Genomic DNA, 24,587 nt, shown 5'->3' with positions numbered 1-24,587 from the left:
GGTCAGGTGTAAGCCTGGGGACTTCCTCGAGCCTGAAGGTGGTGTCCACGGACGCGTCCACCTCAGGCTGGGGAGCACTGCTCGACGGCAGACCGCTCTTTGGCCAGTGGGCAGAGCGGGCCAAACTACCGCACATAAACTGCCTGGAAATGATGGCGGTGGACTTCGCGCTGAGGCGCTTCTGTCCCCGGATAAAAGGACACCACGTCCTGGTCCGCTCGGACAACATGTCGGTAGTAGCCTACATAAACCGCCAGGGTGGCGTGAGATCCCGGAACCTATTCAGGTTAGCGGAACGCATACTGGTGTGGGCCCAGCACAACCTGCGCTCGTTAAGAGCAATGCACGTGCCAGGCCACTTGAATGTAGGCCCGGACAGACTCTCACGGAACAACGTTCCTACGGGAGAGTGGTCCCTACACACACAGACAGTGCGTCTGCTGTGGAAAACGTTCGGCAGAGCGGAAATAGACCTGTTTGCAAACCAGGAAAACGCTCACTGCCCAGAATTCTTTTCGAAGAGCACGAACGCGCTGGCCAGAGTCTGGCCCCGCCGTCCGCTCTATGCTTTTCCTCCTGTCTCACTCCTGCCTCAAGTGCTGGAGCGTATCAAGGAGAGCGGATGCTCAGTACTACTAGTTGCTCCATACTGGACGAATCAGACCTGGTTCCCAGCTTTGATGCGACTGAAAAGTACTGCCCCGTGGCCGATTCCAGTGAGGAGAGACCTCCTCTCACAGGCCAAGGGCTCGATTCTGCATCCTCACCCCGAGCTTTGGTCCCTACACGTATGGGCCATAAACGGGTACCCGCTAACCTCCCAAGAGGAGTGTTAGACACGATCGAACAAGCTAGGGCTCCGTCTACTAGACGACTCTACGCTTCCAAATGGTCGGTGTTCTCTGGATGGTGTTCAGATCAAGGTCTGTCACCACTTCAGTGTGGAGAACCGGAGATTCTCTCTTTCTTGCAAGAGCTATTGGATAAGGGAAGAACCCCATCCACGCTCAAAGTCTATGTGGCTGCCATATCAGCGTTCGTTAATCCAACGCTTGGCCGTTCACTAGGCAGGAACGACCTGGTGGTCCGCTTCCTTAGAGGCGCCAGGAGGTTAAACCCTCCAAGGCCTCCTTCAGTCCCCGTTTGGGACCTTTCTACAGTGTTGAACGCTATGAAAGGGGCCCCTTTCGAGCCTATTCACTCAGTTGACATGAAACACCTGTCTTTCAAGACCGTGTTTCTTTTGGCTCTCGCTTCAGTGAAGCGTGTGGGAGACTTGCAAGCGCTCTCAGTGAGAGCTTCTTGTATGGAGTTCGGGCCAAACGACTCTGTAGTCGTATTGAAACCGAAGCATGGGTACGTGCCTAAGTCCCTCAACACACCGTTCAGGGCTCAGGTCATCTCCCTGTCGGCCCTGCCGGCCTCAGAGGACGGAAATAGCTCCCTTTGCCCGGTCAGGGCATTAAGAGCTTACGTGTCCCGCTCCGCTGTTTTTCGACAGACGGAGCAGCTCTTTGTTTCGTTCAGCGGGCGCTCCAAAGGGCGAGCCGCAACGAAACAGAGTCTGTCTCGATGGGTAGTGGACGCCATTGCGCTAGCCTACGCATCTAGAGGTTTGGAATGCCCTTTGGGCATCAGAGCACATTCCACGAGAGGCATGGCCTCTTCATGGGCTTGGTATAGCGGAATCTCGTTACAAGATATCTGTATGGCGGCAGGCTGGGCCTCCCCGTCTATATTTATTAGGTTCTATAACCTAGAGGTTCCTGCGTTGCAGGCTAAACTGCTCTCGGTCTAGAAGACTATGTATAAGTGTTCCTGCCCCGCGCTGCGGCCCAGGTCACTTCAATGTTAATATGTATAAGTGTTCCTGCCCCGCGCTGCGGTCCAGGTCACTTCAATGTTTAATATGTATAAGTGTTCCTGCCCTGCGCTGCGGCCCAGGTCACTTCAATGTTTAAGCATCACTCACTGACAATGTGTCCCATGAGCATGCTATTACCCCTCATATATATCTATATTTACATATGCTATTATGCCTTAAGAGGCACTACTATAAAGGGATGATGCTATTTTAGCCGCTCTCCCTATACTTCTTGGGGTAGGCACTTGTATACCAGGGCGCGCGCGCCCTTAGGTGTCTGTGTCGGTCCAAGAGCACACACGGCGGTTTACATAGGGTTCCCGTAGCGTTCTTTCGACGCAGTACGAGAGAACTCTACGTAAGAGAACGTACTCGGTTACTAACGTAACCTCGGTTCTCTCTAGGAGAGGGAACGAGTACTGCGTCTCATGGCCGTGCGTGCCCACGCTGCGTCGCTTCATTGACGAAAATCGGCGTGTTAGACAGCTATGCTCGTATTTATAGGCCTAGGCCACGCCTGTTTGGGCGGGAGGTGACGCAGAAGGGCGCGAAGCGTCCTCATTGGTCAGCGTCTCTGGCCTCGCATAGGTTGTGCTTTTCTGGCAGAGCAGCCAATGGGTGAGCTGTATTGCTCCGCCTAGGTTGTATGCTTCAGAAAAGCGTTTTACAATATTACAAAATTAAGGATTAATTTTAGGCTTCAATCTCGACAAAGAAATATCTTTCCCGTAGCGTTCTTTCGACGCAGTACTCGTTCCCTCTCCTAGAGAGAACCGAGGTTACGTTAGTAACCGAGTACGTTTTCTTTAGTTTTGAATTGTTCTGTTTAAAAGTATGATTTCAAGCGTTCTGTAGATAATATATATATTTTTCAGGTCTGTGAGGCAAGTAGGCTATGCTGAGTTTCGGTTCATTTATGAGACGAGCTCCCGTTCATGCGCCGGTGCCCGTGTCGTCGTGATATTTATTATCTGCTTTACTTATTATTCTTTAAAATCCAGGCAATTGGTTGATGAAACATTGATTAAAATGAAGATACAATTAATACAAAACGAAATTCACTTTAAAGAAAGGCTTTGTGCTTTCTGATTGAGGTCTGTGAATGTTTTAAAGCATCTTTTAGTGCCGACTTCAGACTGGTCACGTCCGTAATGGAGAACTGTCACATCCGTAACATTGATTTTCCTCATGAATGCGAACAAGAAAAAATTTAATAAAATGAAAATTTTATGTTCTGTGGAGAGCATAGTAGCTTGGAGAGCTTACATTAGTAAGCAACAGGACATCTTCTTTCAAAACATGACCTGTGCGAAAGAGGAAAAAATGATTGTGTCATTGTACCCAGCACTTCTGAAGATGCACTTCCGAAAGCGTCTCTGTCCCCAGCACATTTCTAACCAAACTGACGCCCATGATTCCCGTTCAAATGGATCATGCGGAAACTACTAAAAACGACTGTATTATGCAGGCCAAATCATTGCATTAGTGTTAATCTACAAGGCTAATGGTCTTCAACATTTCCTTACACTAGTTCAAAGTCTGGAACCATTTAATTTGCTCTTCATCTCAACTCACTATATTATGAGCTTGCCTGAAACAATCCCACGGTTTCTTTATGCATCTACTGTTTACACCACATGGACATCATGTCAGCAGTGTGTGATTTCTGTTTGGGCTTAAACTCGAAGCTCGAGCGTTTGCATCCTCTGCTGTGTACATGAAAGCAGATGAAGCAATCGAATCTTCCGTCAAAAGCACAACTGTTTATTTGGAGAGCAAGCTGACACCCTGTGACTAAGGTGTCTGCTCAATGGCTTATGCGAAACAGTTTGTCTTGAAGCTCAGAGGCCTTAAAAGCCGATTACTTCAGGCTGCAGTCACTGACTGAGCTGCGCCAGCATTAGAGAGAGCCATGCGGCCGATAGAGCAAGAGATCCGCCAGCTGTTAACACTTAGCATGAGTGGAGATGGCCAAACCAGCGCTGCTCCACAGCTTTCACTTGCATGGGTGGATCCTTCATTTACTGCAGCAGTGGCTCTCAGGACTTCATCAAACGCCTATTCGAAGCAAATAGGCATGACCTCAAAATATAGATCTCCAATCTCAATGTGACAGTACAAAGGAAGATATTTTCCAAAAAAAGTGGGAAATAATAAAAAAAATTAAAAAATAATTGAAGATGTGAACATCCATTTATCTGAGAAGAACGCTAATCTAGAAAGCCAATTATGCCTTCGTGAGAGAATGGTTATGAATTATGAATAAATTGATCCATCTGACCTGGTAATGAGTGAACAAGCGAGATATGAGCAGCATGTGTGAACTGTAAATGTCTGAACTTGTAGAGATTGTGTGGTTATAGTGAGGTGGATATACAGTATCTGCAAAGCTATCACAGAGCAAAGCAGTCCTTATTATAATTAAATGCGAGAGCATAATTAAATGCGAGAGCATAATTAAATGCGAGAGCATAATTAAATGCGAGAGCATAATTAAATGGCGCAGGAAGTAACCCAAACAAGACAATCCAATGAAGAGCTTGCTATTAACTCTTTTTTTGTTTTTTAAGTTGCCAGCTACAGCCAGCGTTTTTGATAATTTCACATAAATGTAATGGCCCCCAGAATATTGTGTTGTATGAATACATGAACATGCAATATATCAAAAGAAAGAGCAAAGCCTCTTCTTTTATTTTTTTTATTAAAGGGTAACTAAACCCTAAAACAACTTTTTTTAGTTAATGATCTGTAAGTCTGGGGCTTTATTAATGCTGTTCATTGATTCAAGTAATTTTTTTGACATTTGGCTATAAAGTGTTTTAATTCTACAATATATGGTGTAAAAGCGTCTGAGTGCTGCCCTCTTCAGGTTGAACGGTGGCTACTGCAGTTGAATTTTCCTATTGGCAGCTGTGGTACCCTGTGATGTAAGAGGGTACCAGCTAACCACGCCCTTGCCTACAGAAAGACATGTCTCAGGTGCACGCCCCCCTCCACTGGGCTCCGCCCACTTTTCCAGCATTTTTTAAATATTGCCAGTGGGTGGAGTCAGGCTCTGACCAGGGGTTTAGTTACCCTTTAATTATTATTTTAGCTTAGTTAATTTTTTTATCAACCCTTGAATATGGGTAAGTATCATAAAGAAGCAACACGTTGAACAAAAAGCTGAGAAGACTTGATCTTTTTTTCCCAAAGACTAGAATGTGCATTAGCAACGCATTAGCAACGCTTTTATCGCTCGTTTCTGCTCCTGTTTTTGCATGCGTCTTGATCTGGAAATCAAAATATGTGTAATAGCGCCCCCTACTGTATAACAGTGAAAACAAAGAGTTAAGCAGTATTTTTCTACAGCATGAATCCAGATTTTTATTTTAGTAAAATGAGAAGTACTTGAGTACTTTTCATTTGTAAACAAATTAACTCATTGGATTATCCAAAACCAGGCATTAGCACATGGATATTATGTTGTGATATATACTTTTAAGGTCCTTGCACAAGATATACTGTTTCGCACGTTAAAAAATAAATATGACCTCACGTTTATTTAGATTTTCCGTAGCAAGCATTTTGAGAGGTGTTTTGACAATTCAGAGCCACCGAATGACGAATACAAAAATGTCGGACTCAGTGTGCAAGTATCTTTACCGTGATATAAGTTAGTGAACGTAACCCTGGTTCTGTGTTAACAGCGTAACACGATGGGAAGACGTCACTGGCCACGAGGTCTGAAGCCCTATAGAATCATGCCAATTCATTATCTAGCTAACAAGAATATGTTCTGAAAACGTTTTACTAGTGTTTCTCATTATGAACATGTTATTTCCCTGAATGTTCAAAATGTCCAGTTTTTGAAATGTTTTATAAACCTTTTAGGAAACGTTAAGGGAACGTTCCATGGCATCGTTCTTCAAACACTATTGGAATGTTACTTTTAAATGTTCTCTGAACATTCCGAAACAAGCAGATGCATTTAAAACATGTTTCCGGTAAAAACGCTCCATGAGCAATGTTTAAATAATACTGGAGAAACACGTTGCCAGAACGTTCCCTTAGATTAGAGGCTCAACGAGTGTTGTTGAACTGATTGATTAAACGGACTCCTTCTTCTGCACTGGAATACTCTCGCACTGAGAGTTGAGTTCATGTGCATTCCTCATCTGAATGGTAAATATTTCTGCCCGCAGCTCAGCTTTTCACCCGTCTACACCAAAATGAAAAGCACACAGATGAGAGAGAAATGAATCTAAACAAAGCTAAACAAACAAAAGACTTCAGTGTTAACATCGATGACTAATGAACCGTGTCCACACAATGTGGTTAGCCTCTTAAAGCAATATGGAAAAAAGTCATTTCCTCTCATGCTGGTCCAAGCTATATCCCATGTCTTCTGAAGCCACCATAACTTTGTGTGAGGAACAAATCAAAATGCAAACAGATTCACTAAACAGCTGCATCAATATTGCACATGGTATGTCAACACAAACGCCAGTGTCTTATTCACACACACACACACACACACACACACACACACACACACACACACACACACACACACACACACACACACACCTGCACACAGTGCTGAAATTATGCTGCATATTCAATATTTAAATGAAGACACTGACATTCCTCTCTGTGCACACATGCCTCATTATACGTGTGTGTGTGTGTGTGTGTGTGTGTGTGTGTGTGTGTACGCCTCATGCAATTACTGCCAAATTAAGTAGTATATGAAAGTAGCCTAGGCTAAATACACTGAAAAGAAAGTGCTATATACACTTTACTTAAAATGAGCCAAAGCAACACAATTGCTCAACATTAGCCACGTTTCCATTACCGCTCAAATTGTGCAAATTGAAATTGGGAATTGAAAATAAGCCCAATGGAAACACGTCGATTTAAAAATGTTTCTACGCTCGCATGAGGTGTTTTTCAGGCAATTTGAAAAAGGAATATTTCACAATCTGCAATGGAAACATTTTCGCATTTACAGGTCACCTGACGTACTTACCAGTCACATGACCATTCTTTAACGATGATGCAGTATGTTTGAACAGAAGACGCAGTTCTCTATTAAACTTATAAAAGACGAAATAATTACAGGAAAACTGGATCCGAAACAACAAAGAAATGCCGGATTTATCAAGACTTTAGAGCAGACATGAGGGAGAAACTCCTCAGATGAGCCGCTCACAAGCTTTTCTTGCCACGCCGACGTCTCCTTCCATTAAACATAGCCTAGTGCGGAGACTGAGGTGCACGTAAACCTACCAACATCTGCTGCCAGGATTATTGTAATGATTATCGGGACGAGAGGAAAGAATTGCGTTTTAGTCGCATAATATCGGTTACTGGAAACGTGTCATTTCGCAATCGTTTTTTTATCGACATTTAGAAAATAACGCAAAAGTTTTGCGGGAAACGTAGCTATTGTCACATCTTAATTGCGTAAAGACTGTGTGTGTGTGTGTGTGTGCGTGTGTGTGTGTGTGTGTGAGAGAGAGTGAGTGAGTGAGTGAGTGAGTGAGTGAGTGAGTGAGTGAGTGTGTGTGTGTGTGTGTGTGTGTGTGTGAGTGTGTGAGAGTGTGTGAGAGTGTGAGTGAGTGAGTGAGTGAGTGAGTGAGTGAGTGAGTGTGTGTGTGTGTGTGTGTGTGAGTGTGTGAGAGTGTGAGTGAGTGAGTGAGTGAGTGAGTGAGTGAGTGTGTGTGTGTGTGTGTGTGTGTGAGTGTGTGTGTGTGTGTGTGTGTGTGTGTGCCTACACTGAAGACTATAGTGTGTGTTGCTTGCTTCACTCAGCTGTGCTAATGCTGCAGGAAACTGACAAATATACACTGGATTATACTAGAACCAACTCAATATAAATGAGCGTTTTCAATCAGGTTTTGAGTCAAGAGTGCCGATATTTAGCAGACACATCTTCCTAACACATTACCCAACTGATCACTTATATCCACATATCTGAAAAGCGTTCAGCTGATGAGTTCAGCCACTGTAAGGTCAAAGGTCTTACCCGCTCTTGGTTGGGGTTGTAGTGTGCGAGGAATTTGGCGCACTCGCTGTAGTTCGCCCAGGTTTTGTTGTTGTTTGAAGCCAGTTCCCAGGTCCCGTTGAAGTCACAGCGCCGGTAGGCATGTCCTGGAGACACAGCACACACACATCCTCTAGTCGTGTCTTCAGGACATTCACACATTGATTTACTCAGTCAGACTGACAGAAGAGAGCTACAGAGCTCCTATTAGCATCACACAGTGGTACAAATATGGATTCAATTATTGATTAAAGGAATACAATAAAAAACCAACCATAACTGTGCACAGATTTGAGCAAGATGTCCAATTAGTGCCTTCGTATGCAGGACTCTAGCTGGTGTAATTAATGCATCTCTAAAGCACCGCTGTAAATACTGTTCTGCAAGCAAATCTGCTCGAAATGTGTTTCTAGGGTTTCATTTCCACTGTTAGGGAACCTCACTTTTAGAATAGGGTGTTAAAGGGGCGGTATAATGCCCTTTTCACAAGATGTGAAATAAGTCACTTAATGTGTGTGTGAAGTTGTAGCTCAAAAAACCCAGATATTTTTATATAGCATGTTAAAGTTGTCACTTTTTGAGGGTGAGCAAACACCGATTTTGTGCCTGTCCCTTTAAATGTAAATGAGCCGCTGACAGGAGGCGGAGCTACAAGAGCTTGTTTCCTTTTACCACACACACACACACACGCACGCACACACACACACACACACACACACACACACACACACTGGAAATTCAAAAACGTTTAGCCTTTTATGTTCAATCCGAAGTCAGAATGATGGAGAGACTCGAGAAGAAGCAACAGGACATTTCTGAATGGTTAGTTGATGAATTTATGTAGTTTATGTGTAGTTATCTTCTAGTCATTGATTTGCATATTCTGTCATGATAATCTATAAATCGTGTTCGGGGGGCGGGGTTATGTAAATTCTAGGGTTGGTGATGTCAGTAACCCGGGAGGAATGTCGTGTAGTTCCCTTTCGAAAGCTACAATCGATGCTGCGCTGCTTAGCGCATTGGGGAACGTCTTTAATCGTGACCTGCTGTGAATATAGTGTGTAAAAACGTCGATGGAATCGACCGGAAGTAATATAGCCTCGGTCGGTGACGTCATCGGCGCGCACCCGCGACGCGAGGCTATAATTAGATGAGCCGCAGGTGCATCGTCAGGTTTTTTTTTCTTCAGAGACCTCTCTGTGTTTGGTGTGCAAGCATTTATCTCCTCTCTATCTACTACAGATCTTTGTTAGGAGTTATTTAGTTTATCACTAGCCGCGTTTCCATTACCCTTCAAATTGCGTAAATTGAAATTGCGAATTGAAAATACGCTCAATGGAAACACGTCAATTTCGCAAAAACTCTCGTTTATCGCAAAAAAGTTTTTACGCTCGCATGAGGAGGTTTTTCAGCCAATTCGAAAAAGGAGTATTTCGCAAAACTGCAATGGAAACAGTTTTTGCGCATTTACAGTCACCTGACTTAGAAGACGCGGTGTGTTTGGGGTCCGTGTATGCAAATAATAATAATTATCATCATTATAACATTTACTAGGCTACATATTTAGATGAGGCTTTTATCCAAAAAAGGAACAAAGCAATTCGTCAAATGTCATTCATAATACGGGTTAGACAATAATAATACAGAGCTGAGATTATCACAAATAAACACAATATTTTGACGCATATGTGTGGAGTGTGGAGCGCGCACTACATGGCACGGAGGCGCGGGCGTGAACACTTGCATTTTCCTATTAACAGTGAAACAACTTAATATAGCCTACTCTATAATTTCTGGTCATACAGAAAATAATAATACATTATTTGTAACTACTTTTATTTGTGTAAACAATAACAAGAAAATGTTGTGCTTTTGTAAAATAAAATAAAACAATCAGGCGCGTTTTCATGATCTCCCTGAACTGGAGCGCGAGAACTGAAACTAAATATAGCCTATGTTGGCTAAAGCTTGAAATGACCACTTTAAAACGAACAAATTCGAATCGAAAGCTATACATTTTGTTCTGATTAAGTAATCCGTATGAAAGGTGCATTTCTCTCTAAAAGCGCATCTGCTTAACAGCGGAGATGGAGATGGAGATGTTTTTAGCCGAGTTAGAAAACAATAGTTTAATAATATTAATGGCTCTTCTTATTCAGCACTGCGGGAAAATGTCAATTCCAGGTTCTAATTTGGCCTTAGAAAACCAGTAAAATCAACATGTTTTCCATATTAATTTGTGAATATTTTACATGTTTAATAAAGGGGAAAAAAGTCATTAAACAAACATCTGAAAATTCGTCGATATTTACTTTTTTGCGCAGCAGTTGGTGTAGCCAGTTCAAATTAAAATTGTGGTGTTCAACTTTGCGTTTTAAAAAGACAACCGTTTATTTTTCGTTTTTCAATTACGGGTTTAAAAAGGAAAAAACGAATGGACACAAAAGCAGCCTACATGGATCGTTTGGAATAGGAGACAGAGTTCTTTATTAAATTCATAAAATAAACAATAATTAGCCTATAGGAATACTGGATTCTAAACTTCAAAGAAATGCCACAATCAAAACCTCAGCGCAGAAATGAGGGTGAAACACCCAGAAACTCCTTATATTTCGTTTGGAATATAAGGGTCTTTCCCTGCCATTAATGCTTGGATAACACGTACGTCTCCTTCCATTAATAATAATAATGTCTAATGCGGTGGCTGTGAGATTATATAAACCAACGTCCGCTGCCGTGATTTTTGGAATGACTTTATCGCGAGAGAAAAAAGGACGTTTTCGCATAACATCGGTTAATGGAAACGCCGTCATTTCGCAATAGTTTTTTATCGATATTTAGATAATAGCGCAAAACATTTGCGCAAATCTGTAATGGAAACGCGGCTACTGACAGTGTGCAGATTTTCTCTTTCTCATCTCTCTACGATCTAAAAAGGAGTTTAGAAAAAGTAAAAAGAGAAAGAGAAATGTGTCAACGGAGCAAGCGCTGTGTCCCTCCATGTTCTCGTCCTATGTCAGAACTGGATACACACGCTTACTGCTTTGTTGGTTTGGGAAAGAGCAGCTGCCCTTGCGTTTGAGCATGGTGAATTCGAGCACAGTGGAATGTTCACAGTTAAAGTGCTTCGGGTTCGCTTTGCTTATTTCAAAGGGGTGTCACCCACAATGCGATTGTGGGGCTCTCGTGTCGATCTGGCTGAGAAGCGAGAGACGGGTGCGTCCTTTTCACTTGCTCTCTCTCCAGATCGCGATGTCCTTTTGCCTGACTACCGAAGCGTGCCTCGGCGCTTCTTCGGCTCGGGCAGAGGACATTTAATCTCGTGAGTTTGCCGTCTACGAGCGTTCCTCCCGTGATAATAAAAGGAGAACTGCTCGGGGCGATCGTTCGTGCAGTGGCCAGACTACACTGATCACAACAAAAAGACACTCAAAGATTATAAATAAAGATGTAAATATAATATATATATTTATACATGACGTGTCTTTGTGCCCTCGACGTCGACCAATTCGACTATCGCGGGTGCAAAGGCACGCGATTATATGATGCTGTCTCAGATTGGAGAGACGCGCGCGAGCGTTCTCTCCCCTGGGATCGTATTATCACATGCATTTTCAGCGGGTCAGGCTGGTACTGCGCTGTACACTACATGCATACCAGGCTGATCTTATGAAAGATTTAAATACAGCCTGTCATCCAGACCGTGTCTGATTGATATTTGGCTGTGTTTATTGCTGATGAATTGAATGATGATGAGAAATCAGATATTCAATGCAATATATCAAATGCTTGTATAATTTATTGTCTGCTGTTCTTTGGCCACATTTAATTCTGAGGGATTAAATATTGTAAAAGCCATCTAAAATATATATATATTATGATGGACTTTGAGGGTACTGACTCCGAGCACTTCTCTCGTTATGATAAAGCGTGTAAGAGGTTACTCGAGTTGGTGACTCGTGCAGTGGCCAGATTACAGCTTGACTGTCCTCCTTGAGGATCTCCATGACGTTAACTCGTGCATGGGGAAAACCTTATTCTTTGTGCCCTTGATGTCAATTTATTAGACTATCATGGGGCATGTGCATACGATGATGCGCCAGTCCGAAGAGACGCTCGCTGGCTATCTCTTCTCTGTGGCTCATCGTCATTTAAGGAGTCAGCACTCCCCACCAAGCCGTGTATAATGACATCCAAGCTGGTGGGGGTCAGACTGGTGCTGCTCTGCACACTATGGCAGTGTTGCAGGCGTACCAGGCTGATCTGATTTAAAAAAAGAAAAAAGAAAAAGAGGGCTCAAAAGCGAGTGTGGCGAGTTGCGTTCCCCCTCGTAATGACTGGGGACCGGTTTGTCGCGCTCAGCAGCCTCATAATATCCCAGAGACAGAAATCCTGAGTTTTTTGTCCCAGGTCTGTGGGGGTGTGCCCCTTCGGGATAGGGCATGTAAAATACATCAATCAGCTCCTACCTGACACCCTCACGAAACCACTGTTACATCCCTGCCACCTTTGGTGATTCAGGGGGTAGCGGTGTCCAGCGAAATGTTGAAGGTTCTGTTGTTTCCTGTTATCGCCCAGGACACAGAACATTTAACATTCCCCCAATTCGAAGTATTAAATTTGGTACCCTTTAAAGAGACTTTGGCAGTGTGAAAGCTACTGCCGAGTATCTCTTTTTGTGTCCTAAAGACAGTAAAAGGAATATGTTGCCCTCCTCGTTTTAACGGTGTGTTCCCACTACCATAAAACAGAAGTATGCGCATCTGCTGTCACAAGAAAGAAATGGGGGACTGCGTCTGTTTTTAGGTCTTTGAGGCTTGAACCGTTCCGTCAGAACGCTCAAGTTCAAGATGCTAACTATCAAGTAGATCGTGTTGCAAATTCAACATCACGATTGGATCTTCACGGTCGATCTTAAAGACGCATATTTTCACATAGAAATGCTTTTGGGGGCGAAGCCTACCAATATCGGGTCCTTCCATTCGACCTAGCCATGTTACATAGACGATTGACTGATACTGGCACAGTCTCAGGAGCTTGCGCTTTCGACATCAATATCGATCCACGCTTCTCTCTATGGGGTTGAGTTGCAACGCTAAGAAGAGCGTTCACTCTCCAACGTGCTTGGGGTTTAAATGGGACTCTGTCACCATCGGGGGCACAACTGTCCCCCGCGTGTCAAGACCATTTTTAAACACCCTAAAGCAACATCTGGCTAGGTCAGGATAGGTCTCATGGCAGCTGCGTCCACAGGGATCCCTCTGGGCCTTTTGCACATGAGACCACTTCAGTTGTGGCTCAAATTCCCCAAGGGCAAATAGAGGCAAGAGCACGCGTTGGGTGCTTTGAGTCCTTTCTAAAAATCCATGTTTATGTTAAGTCACGCGCTGAACGCTTCGTGTACTTTCTAAAATCCATGTTTATGGTAAGGGTTACGCGCTGTAGCTTCGTTCCCTGTCTACGTGGTTCAGACCCCGGTCCCTCACCTTGGGTCCCACTCTTGGTGCGTCTTCACGTCGCATAATGCTAACGACAGACGCCTGCCTGTCGGGCTGGGTAGCGGTCTTAAGTGATAGTCCAGCCCAAGGGTTTGGGGAGGCATCATCTTGACTAGCAAATCAATTGCCTCAAGTTGATGGAATATGTATTTCTGGCCCTGAAATACTTTCTCCCTCAGTTGAGAGGCTGTCATGTCCTAGTGCTAGAGCTGCAGCCTCTTACTTAAATCACCAGGGAGGTCTACGCTCACGCAATCTGTACAGACTAGTGAGGCAGATTTTCTCTGGGCCCCGGAAAAGTTCCTGTCACTCAGGGCAGTGTACATTTCCAGGGCATCTGAATGTGGGAGCAAATTTACTGTCCGGACAGAAATTACCAATGGGGGAGTGGAAATTCCACCCAGATGTAGTAAAACAGATCTGGACCAGATTTTATGAAGCGGAGGTGGACCTCTTCGCCTCTTCTTTGGCTTGCCACGCCTTGGTTGACGGGGTGCCACTCGGGAGACATCCTCTGCTCGCTCGCTTCAATATTGGGGCCAGATGACTGAGGCCTCCCGTAAGAACCAAAGATCCCTTCGTGGGACTTAGCAATAGTCCTAGAGGGTCTGGTTGAGACCCCCCTTTTTAACCTCTAGAGTCAGCGTCTGATAAACTTCTGACCATAAAGATGTTTTTTCTTATGGCTATAACCTCTCTAAAAAGAATCGGGGACATGCAGGCTCTGTCAATATCGCCACCCTGCTTAGACTTTGCCCCAGGAATGGTGAAAGTGATTTTGCATCCTCATCCTGATTACCTGCCTAAGGTACCATTCTCGGCTATACATCCGGTCACTCTTGAGGCCTTCTGCCCTCCACCGTTCATAACGCCGGAGCAGGAGAGATCTCACAGACTGTGTCCAGTCCGTGCTCTTCAGGCCTACGTCCACCGCACTAGCCAGTGACGTAAGTCAGAGCAACTATTCGTTTGTTATGGGGGCAGCCACAGGGGTGCTGCCACCGCCACTAAACAGACCATGTCACATTGGGTCAGGGATGCTATTGCTCTTGCCTATGAGGCGCGCGGCCAAGCTTCGCCAACGGGTCTAAGGGCTCACTCCACCAGAGGGGTCGCCTCCTCTGCTGCCTTGGCAAGAGGTGCCCCCTTGCAGTTTGTTTGTGATGCGGCAGGCTGGTCCTCTCCGCACACATTCATAAGATTTTATAGTTTGGATGTTCATACCACTCCGGGCTCTCACGTCCTTGAGTCGACATCGCAAGCTAATGTCTAGGGCTTTCCTGCGTTTCTTGTGAGCACACCTACACAACCGTAAGGAGTCCAGACACCTTCAAGCACGGCGGCGTGGGTATTCTCGTTCCCAATGCGCTAAGCAGCACAGCATCGATTGTAGCTTTTGAAAGGGAACGTTCCGGGTTACTTAACTGTAACCCTGTTCCCTGAAAAAGCGGAACGAGATGCTGCGCTACTTTGCCGTGCTGATGATGTCCCAGGACTGCTCTTCAGACAAAATATCCTGACGATGCACCTGCGGCTCATCTAATTATAGCCTCGCGTCGCGGGTGCGCGCCGATGACGTCACCGACCGAGGCTATATTACTTCCGGTCGATTCCATCGACGTGTTTACACACTATATTCACAGCAGGTCACGATTAAAGACGTTCCCCAATGCGCTAAGCAGCACAGCATCTCGTTCCGCTTTTTCAGGGAACAAGGTTACAGTCAAGTAACCCGGAACGTTCCTACCAGCCGTTTGTTGTAGTCCTTAAAAACTATTTCTTTAAAAGCAAATATCTCCCTTTGCTCTGAACTTTGAGCGTTGTAACTTTGCAGATGTTGTTTATGATCAAACAGCAACATTACAAACTAACTAAAGTTAAAAAGGTAGAAGAACATAATAGGTCCCCTTAATGCAAATGACATAAAATACAAATCTAGTTCTAAACATTCATGGCATGTTGTGCACGTAGTTTTCCACTGAAAGAACGCAAAAAATAAAGATTTGTGATCACTGTCATTAATACTATCGGTAATGCTTTACAATAAGGTTCATTAGTTAACATGAACTAAGAATGAACAATATTTCTTCAGCATTTATTAATCTTTGTTCATATTAATTTCAACATTTACTAATACATTATTAATATCAAAGGTTGTATTTGTTAACATTGGGAAATGTACTGTGAACTAACATGAACAAACAATGCACAGCTGGATTTTATTAACTAACATTAACAAAGATGAATAAATACTGTTTAAATGTATTGCTCATTGTTAGTCCTTAATACAATAACTAATGTTAACTAATGAACCGTATTGTAAAGTGTTACCATAATATCTAAACAACATCACATGCTGATAAACAGCTTTCATGTACAAATATGTAATGATAAAATCATGAAAACATCACAGGGATGTGAGTGATGATGTTAACATCTCTGAATCAGATTTCAGAAATGACGAAACAAAGAGTGTGAACTGATTCAAGAAACGCAAGAACTTACCGACAGCCCTACACTGTGAATGAACATGTGTTGTACATAAAATAAAGATTGTAGAATGTTTAGCAAGAAACGACTATTTTTCTACTTCGAAATGTCATGTTTAATCCAGTATGTTTCTTTGATATTGCAGTTTCTGAGTGGAAAGGGTCTCAGAGTAAATCCGGCACCAGATTTGACCAGACAGAAGTCTGATTGAGTCACTGCTGAATAATAACACGACTCTGCTCAGGGAAACTCTGGAAACCTGCACGCTTTATATTGCTTTCTCCCTCAGACTATTTGCTGATGTTATTCTTATTTATTTGTCACTTTGGCACTTTCTGCTGAAAGAATAAATGTAAATGTATTGAAGTTAGGATTCACATCGCTAGTTCTCACTTCACCGTCCAGGTACACAATATATTCGCTTTATGAAAACGTGCCTTGAGTGTAAAATATATGGACATATTTGGGAATGTTAGTCTGGAAGAGTTGTGAGCGTTCTTAGGAGGAGAAAAGCACATCGGATTCCGCTAATTAGTTAATGTACTGCGAACTAACATGAACAAACAATGAACAGCTGGATTTTATTAACTAACATTAACAGAGATTCACAAATACAGTAACAAATAGATGCCTCATGATTAGGTCATGTTAGTTAATACATAATGTTAACTAATACCTTATTGTAAAGTGTTACCATTATTTTCTGACATTATTTATTTGGCACTTTCTGCTAAAAGAATAAATGTAAATGTAATAAAGTGAGGATTCACGCCGCTAGTTCTCAGCTCACCGTCCAGGTACACAATATATTTAAATTATGAATTTATGAAAATATTTATGAAGTCGCGCCTCTGGAGTATAATATGGACATATTTGGGAATGTTTGTCCGGAAGACGTGACTAGAGTTGTGAGCGTTCTGTGAGAGGAGAAGAGCACAGACTCTGGAGGTCTTCTGTTATTGTCATGGGAGTGTCGTGTGGTTCGGACGTGTGTCAGTTAAGCACAGGTCAGTGGCTGCAGGCTCACCTTTGTGGTTGAAATCAAAGATGTACTCCGGGCAGGCAGTGGACACCATCCTTCCAGGAAGACCCTCGGGCCAGCACACGATGCCATCCCACTCCGGCGAGCAGAAACCCTCTACAACACAGAGAGGATTGACATTTAGATGAACTGAACAACTCCAGCAATACACCAACACTACCTGAACACTGAGTTATAGAGGAGAGAAACACACCAATGACCTCCTCTACTACCTGAACACTGAGTTATAGAGGAGAGAAATACACCAATGACCTCTTCCACTACCTGAACACTGAGTTATAGAGGAGTGGACATTGGACAATCTTAATACTTTATCTGCTCAAGTGTCAAACACTGTGACAATGAACCGCTGTCTTTCGTTCAATGCACTGCTATCTTGTCTGCCCTTTACATGCATGCACTTTTGTAGACTGAAGTCCACCCTAAATGACTTTTTTACTTCAGTAATCTGATGCACAAACCCATGCTATGCGGATTACGAGTGAAAATGAAGCAGATGAGAAGGATAATGAAATGTAATGTTTTGGTAAAATGCAGCTAAGTTTGACCACACTAGACGATAAAAGCTATTTAGCATCGTCCACTTGTGATCACATCAACAAAACCGCATCTTAATATCAGGTGTAAACAGGGCCTTAGAGACTTTCAGGAGTGAAACGCCTTGCACACAACATGACCATGATTCATCTGTCTTCAGCAGTCCTACACTATACTCATTTCATTTGTGCATGTTATTGCATTATACATTCAGTCATTTTGGTTACAATTCATTGTAAGGTCTCTTTGTTAAAGAGCATTAGATTTAAGTACTGAGTAATATTAATTAACTACATGTACTTAGGGTTAGTTGCATGTGATTACTACAGTAACTACTGTACATGTGACGTGTAACAACGGGGTTACCTGACATTATATCTACTTAGATATGTAATAATCATATTAGACCATATCCCAACTTCAATATAGCAGCAAATCTGAATCAAAAAAATTTAAGTGCACAATAAGTACATTTTAATTATATTATGTAAGTGTATATTAGTTAAAGTCCCCCTGTAGTCAATCATTGTATGTATCTTGAATGTAACTCGACACCCATGCCTCATTTAGTATACCCGGTTCTATGAATATGCAAATGAGATCTGCCTCCACTCACTTACTGATTGGTTACAAGGTAGTGTGTGACGTCAGAAACACCAGCGATTTCAAACCGTGTTTTCAAGACTGTCTTTGGTTCACTGCAGTTTTAAGCAGAAAATACTCAGCAATGCTGTCCACTTATGAACAGATTAAAAACACCACATACACACATAAACAACATTAAAAGCTGGATTTACACTACAGGGGGACTTTAAAGATACTGTATTTAATGTTAAGTTGGACGGTCTTGCATTTTGAAATGTAACATTTTGCATTCAAACCCTGAAATTTAATGCTTAAGACTCTGTTAGATGAGGACCTAAAATTTAGTTAAAAGTATATAAACTATAGTTACATAAATCAGTTGTAATGCTAATGGGCTTTTTAATGAGATGAAATTAAAGAAGGAAAAGGTAAAAATACAGAAGGATACACTTCATGTATACAGGGGTCATTCATTTTTCCTTGATCTTTTGTCTTCAAACGTATGTATATAATGTCATAATTTTAGCATACTCTTATCTCACAGCACGTAGGCTTCACCGAAAATGCGGTTGTGAGTCCTGAAAATTTTCATGTAATGAGTCTATATAATATATTAGTTTCACTTTTTAAGTTGAATTACTGAAATAAATGAACTTTTGCACGATACATGTATTCTAATTTTTGGAGTTTCACCTGTATATATATATATATATCCGTGCAGCCAGTAGCATCATCATGTGCTTGTCCGTACTGAGGCAAAAATGGTGGTGGCAGGCTCAGTTAACCTTTTTAACACAATCTCCTCAGTTTCATACCAACACACCCACACAATTATCGTTGCTTAATTTATCCAATTGGCTCTATAATATGCCGAAGCAGATAACAGGAATAAAGCGAGTAGTTGCTTCATAGGCCAAACCTGAGAAAATGGCACCATCTGGTCAAATTTTTAAATTTTGAAGCCTTGCCAACAAAATGAAAGCCTCTTAACAAAGATTGCATAATTGTATAGTTAAATGGCCCTGGGATTAAAAATTGCAGTATTAACAGGTTTCAATGCAGACATTTTTGTCCAAAAGGCGCTGAGAGGAACTATTTTGTGTTACAAGTGGAAAATTTATTTTGTAAAGGAAATGGGGGTGAAATAGTAAAATTCCAATAAAAATACACACCTGTGCCAAATGTTATGCAGTTGCCATTAACACAGGCAAAGCGATAAAAAAAAAAAAAACACCTGAAAAAGACCAAAATGTCCATAAGGATGCACAATGTTAAAGGGGTGGTTGATTGCGATTTCACTTTTTTCATTTTAAATAGTGTGTAATGTTGCTGTTGGTGCATGAACAGTATCTGCAAAGTTGCTGCGCTGAAAGTTCAACGTAAGCAGAGATAGCGTCTTTTAAAAATCAGGAAGTTTAATGACTACAAAAACGACTCGAATGGGACTACAACGAGATACTTCCCGGGTTTTATACGTAGCTAACCCATACATTTACATCAACCCTCCCTCCGGAATATGGAAAAAATGGGGCGTGGCCATATTTCTGCGGCGTTGTGGAAGAGGAAGAATTATAGTGGAGAGCTGTAGCCATGCCGTCTAAAGTGTGTTATTTTCACCCAGCTGTCATGTCTTCGGTGTTCGGGCTTCCTATGGACGCTGTAGTTCGTCAACAATGGCTACAATTTCTGTTTTATTATGTTCCTGAAAAGTAATCGTAGCTCTCTGTGCTGCGCATTTTACGGAAGACAGCTTCCAGAATCTCCACGAATTCAATGCCGGATTAAACAAGAAACTGTCTGTTTCTAAAACATGAAGCAGTTCCAACTTTAAACCCAGAGGCAGTCGTTGTTGGGCCACAACCTGTAAGTAAGACTTAATAATTTTAACTTTGCATGTATAATTTCAGACGTAACGTAATGTTTTAGTTTTATCAGGGACGTAAACAAATGCCAGCGCTCGCGTTATAGCCACTTAATTATGCTATTTCGTGTGTCTATGACAAACGCGTACAAACATTTTGAACCTGCAATTTGTAGTTATGTACAAATTTTGTAAATGTATTTATACTTTATGAAGTAATTTTTCGATTTGATGAAGTACGTAAACCAATGCCAAAGCTGTTTGTTTATAGTAGCCACTAGCCAGTTAGTTTGATGCTATTTTGTGTGTAAGACAAATGTGTATAAAGTTAAAAAAAAAAAAAAAAATGTAATCGCAACAGCAAACTTCAGCTGCGGTGTTACTCAATCATTTATTCAGTTATATTAAATGTTTAATCAGGAGAAACCCGTATCTCAAAAGCTAACAAGTTTCAGCAGTGGCATTTTCAAGTAACAGCGTATCGAAATTATTATATAATAATTGTAGAATAGAATAATAATAATAAAAAAAATTTACCATTCAGAAACGTTTTGTAACAGCCGTGTTTGGGGAGGTTCTGCTTGACTCTCTTCATTGCCGCTTTCTGGGACTGATTCTGGCTCAAACTGTACGGCAGTATAGAAACCATTATTTACATTTGACCGGAGCACATGCAACTTTCGCCCGTAAAGGTGATGGGCGTGAAGTTTCCGGACAACGTGCACTGCGCAGTTTAGCCAATTACAACGCACCGGCCCAACTAACCAATCTGAGCCCATGCCTGTTTCTGAGGGAGTGGTTTCATAGAATCAGGAAGTCAACCGGTCGTTCAAATGACAGAGGAGAAATCAGCTTACAATAAAGGTGAAATTTATGAAAAATAAGGCTTAAAAAAAAAAAAAAAAAAAACGAAGACATGTTATATTGCACCCCATAAATACAATCATGCAAAGAAAAAAAGCAGTAAACCACCCCTTTAATTAACTTCAAGACTTACAGTGATAAAAAAGTATTATTTTTCTGTTCTTCGCCCCACTTCTATCCATTTTGGTCATGTGACAGACTTACAGTAATGTTGGAGGGTGAGCGGTTCATATCATTTATTATTGATCAAATGTTGAACTCATCTAAAATGCTAAACAAAAGCTAATAATATAAAGTAATTAGCCTCGTTTATCACCCCATTTTCATGTTTGCTCTTTTTTGGAATCACAAGTTTAATGGATTTTCACTTTACCCGAGCGTCAATATCATCTTTAGCACATATGACACCATCTTTAAAACTGGAGCATATAAATCTCTTTCAGTTGCTTAAAAATACACAGCACACTTTTATCATCCCCATTGTCTTTGTTTTACGACGTGCTAGAAGTTCCCACGTCAGGCCAAAGCGACACCGGGAGCTCAAAGCAGCTTCTGTTCCTGCTCTACAAACAACGCCTCACTCATTCACCGCTGGGGAAATCAAGCTTACATCTAGACCACCTACAGTATATCAACGTCTGTTCTTGAATGCAAGAATGAAAAATGGCCATGTTTGACAAAGAACCGAAACATCTGGAAATACATCAATGACAAAATCCTGAATGAGTCTGAATGACTGAAGATCACACAGAGCTTTAAATGCGTTTTGATATTAGCTGTTGTGTTGTGTGTAGGATCCCGAGCTCTGGTAAAGGCAAGGCTGCACACACTTTGGACTGTCCCACCTGGGTATGACCCTGGGCTTTGCCTGTGCGAACTGGACACTTATGTACGACCCTTGCCTGTCCTTGATATAGGTCAACCCTTGCTTGGCTCTTCTTCACATGCCTAGCTTAAATTATTACAAAAGAAGTTTATGTCTTTCTATGCATCAAAGCTAGCAAACTTTACAGCGCCGGCCTTACTGGACGCCCTTATGTCATTGTTTACATGCTTGCTGCTGCTTTGCTGTCATAAATCACTTATAATAATTGCAGTTGCAATAGTTTTAGGGTTCATCATGAATATTTAAGAGATGTAAATGTTCCTACCAGAACAAGGTGACGCCAATGTTTCCTGAAAAGACACTCTTTCATGAAAGCTATGCACGCATATAATTAATCAGTTCAACACGTGAATACATACAGATTCTAATAGCAAGAATTAATTCATTGTCTTCTCTTAACAAGTTCACAAAAACACAATATTACCATTCATAACAGTTTAGTTATACTCAATCTGCATGAGAAAGCTCCATTTGCATTTCTGAGGAACTAACTTTAAACTCAAACTTGGATCTTTTCACTCTACACATTACTTAATATTCTCCATTAGGATTATTCCTGCACGACACTGCTTACTGAAAAAACAAAGCACTGTATGCAAAGCATTCATTATCTGATACTTAGCATTAGACACGCGGATACGTGCAGATGAACATCTTACTAAGCTCATGACATGCCTGTTCATTCACTTTCAGCGTGTTCTCGTGCAAGCAGTGCTTAGTTGTCTTTCTGCAGCTCAGTGTGAAGAGGAAACATGCAACTGTTACTTTAAAGAGCTACTTCTACTTGATTTAACACATACAACATTAATGTTGGTATGAATTAATGTATTTAGGTGAACTCAGTGATGTTGAATAGTAATTTTGACTTAAGTAAAAGTTCATTTAGATTTGACCATTTTTAGATACAAAATTAGTTCAGTACTACATTACATTCTTATCAGTTCTTGCTTTCCCTGGGAATCGAACCCACGAGCTTGCCATTGCGATCGCCAACGCTCTACTGTTTGAGCTACAGGAAACTCTCATATATTGCCGCTAGTTTGCTCATATGGTTAATTATTTAACTCATTAATTAACTCGTGGCATCATGCACAGCTTGTTAAATATCAAACATGATTCATGCTTCATTTAGGAACTGATAAATGCAGACCACGCAACGTTTTGTGATTTGGAATAATGATGTTAAACTTCAGACTTGTCAACAGCCAACACCGAACCACATTATTTACAGTTGCTCATTGGCTGCAGATGCAACAGAGACCAATCAGCTTGTGGCGCCTCGTAAATGATGTCATAGCTAGCAGATTGCTTAAGGACCGATTAGCCTGCGCCATCTAGAGTTTGGTAACAGAACTAGATATGTATTGTGAATAAAGCTTCAGTTCGGACTCATCTCACTCTTGGTTCCTCTCTCCTCACAGAAATGGCAGAAATGCCTTCTTGGTTTTTTCCCCCCACATTTTCTTGGCAGCACTTGTATTTCTGGCTTTGCTTGCAGTCGCTGTTATTGAAACCAGCTGCCCCCAACTTGCCACAAATAACTAGTTGAGGATAAATCTCGGCGTATGGCTTTACTGCGGATCCATTATTTTCCTACGCCTGTAATTAAAGATTTTCAGAGGGAAAATCAAAGCGTATGATGGAGCACATTTTATATGCCTGGAGACCAGCTTGTCAATTTTTGCAAATGTAATTACAGGCTAATTTTAAACAACAGGCCTGTTCTGCAGGACGCTTGTCCTGGAGGGAGTGCGCCATGTGTGTTTCACATTTCCAGCATAACAATAGCCAAATGTGGAGGTTTCCATCTTGCATATAGCGCATTGGGCCGCAGACGACCTCCAATAGCCCTCCGGCTTCAGATGCAGCTCCACACAGAAACACCACGCATATCATTTCCCAAAACCCAAGGTTACGAGGAAGCTATAACCGTATCTGAGGAGGTTGTGGCTATTGGTGATGTCATTTGGGGTTTCTGGATAATATTTATCTTCTTGCCCCCTTCTCACATGAGATTCAGAGCGGCTGGCCTGAATTGTGCCGGGGTTTTGATATATGAAAGCTTTTATAGCAATCTGGTGGTGTTATTTTACACCCGACCGCAGGGTTTGAGCGTCAGGCTATTTTCACACACAGGCCAGAGAGTCTCAGGCTCGAGAAGCCACATCCCGGCGCTGTGCGACCCGGCTGAAACCTCAGTGTCTCTCTCAATGGGAACCTTGTTCATGCCCCGCCATGGAGACTTGGTCTTAACCGAAGCACAAACGTGCAATAATAACAAATAAAAGCTTGGCCTTGAGTTGAGGTCGGCTCCTCCACCTCCAGCCTGGACTAGAATAGATAAAGCGACTCAGCGAACTCTTTGCTGAGCAAACAGCCGATGCAAGGCTCTAATAATAGTGTCTCAGCGGCTGGCGGAGACGCCACGTGAACGGCAGTATAGAGACGTCAGGGGTGGTCTCGCGAAGACACGGTCAGGGACGTCGCTGAATCAATCGCCGTGTCTTTCCTCACACCTAGCGATGTAGCGGCCAGCCGTTTGGATGATGAAGCCTTGAGAATAGACTTGTTTTTACTGTAGGAAATCTCCTTAATGTGCTTTGACACGCATTTATTGTGCTAGGGCCAGAACTGTCTTTGGCAATACCTCACAAAAGCAAGAGAACAGTGAGAATTGCTTTGACGGCGACGGAGAGAAAGACAGTTAGTGTAAAATTCGAGTTAGAGACAAAAAGGGAAAGAAAATTTGCAAACAGCTTGTGTTATGTAGAGTCGCAGTGATGCGTTTGATGGTGCGCACACACACACACACACACACACACAGTTGTATTACGTAGGTTGTTGTATTGCTGCAGTTCAGAACTGAAATGTCACATTTGACAGTAATGTCCCTACACGACACCGGTGGCAGTGCACACACACACACACACAC

The 24,587-nt window shown here is 42.3% G+C and overlaps 1 protein-coding gene across 2 annotated transcripts in view; it reads right to left on the bottom strand.

Moving 5' to 3' along the window:
- pth1r (parathyroid hormone 1 receptor) overlaps positions 1-24,587 on the bottom strand; it is a 123,075-nt gene that overhangs the window by 25,887 nt on the left and 72,601 nt on the right. For both annotated transcript variants that reach the window (XM_079611751.1, XM_079611752.1), the window contains exons 3-4: positions 16,908-17,018; positions 7,875-7,999 (exon numbers count right to left, since the gene is read on the bottom strand). In XM_079611751.1, the coding sequence (XP_079467877.1) occupies positions 7,875-7,999; positions 16,908-17,018 (236 nt within the window). The remainder of the gene's footprint in view (positions 1-7,874; positions 8,000-16,907; positions 17,019-24,587) is intronic.

Source organism: Phoxinus phoxinus (assembly GCF_949152265.1).
Source record: "Phoxinus phoxinus genome assembly, chromosome: 5".
Taxonomy (NCBI): domain Eukaryota; kingdom Metazoa; phylum Chordata; class Actinopteri; order Cypriniformes; family Leuciscidae; genus Phoxinus; species Phoxinus phoxinus.
This window is presented reverse-complemented; position numbering and strand designations above follow the sequence as displayed.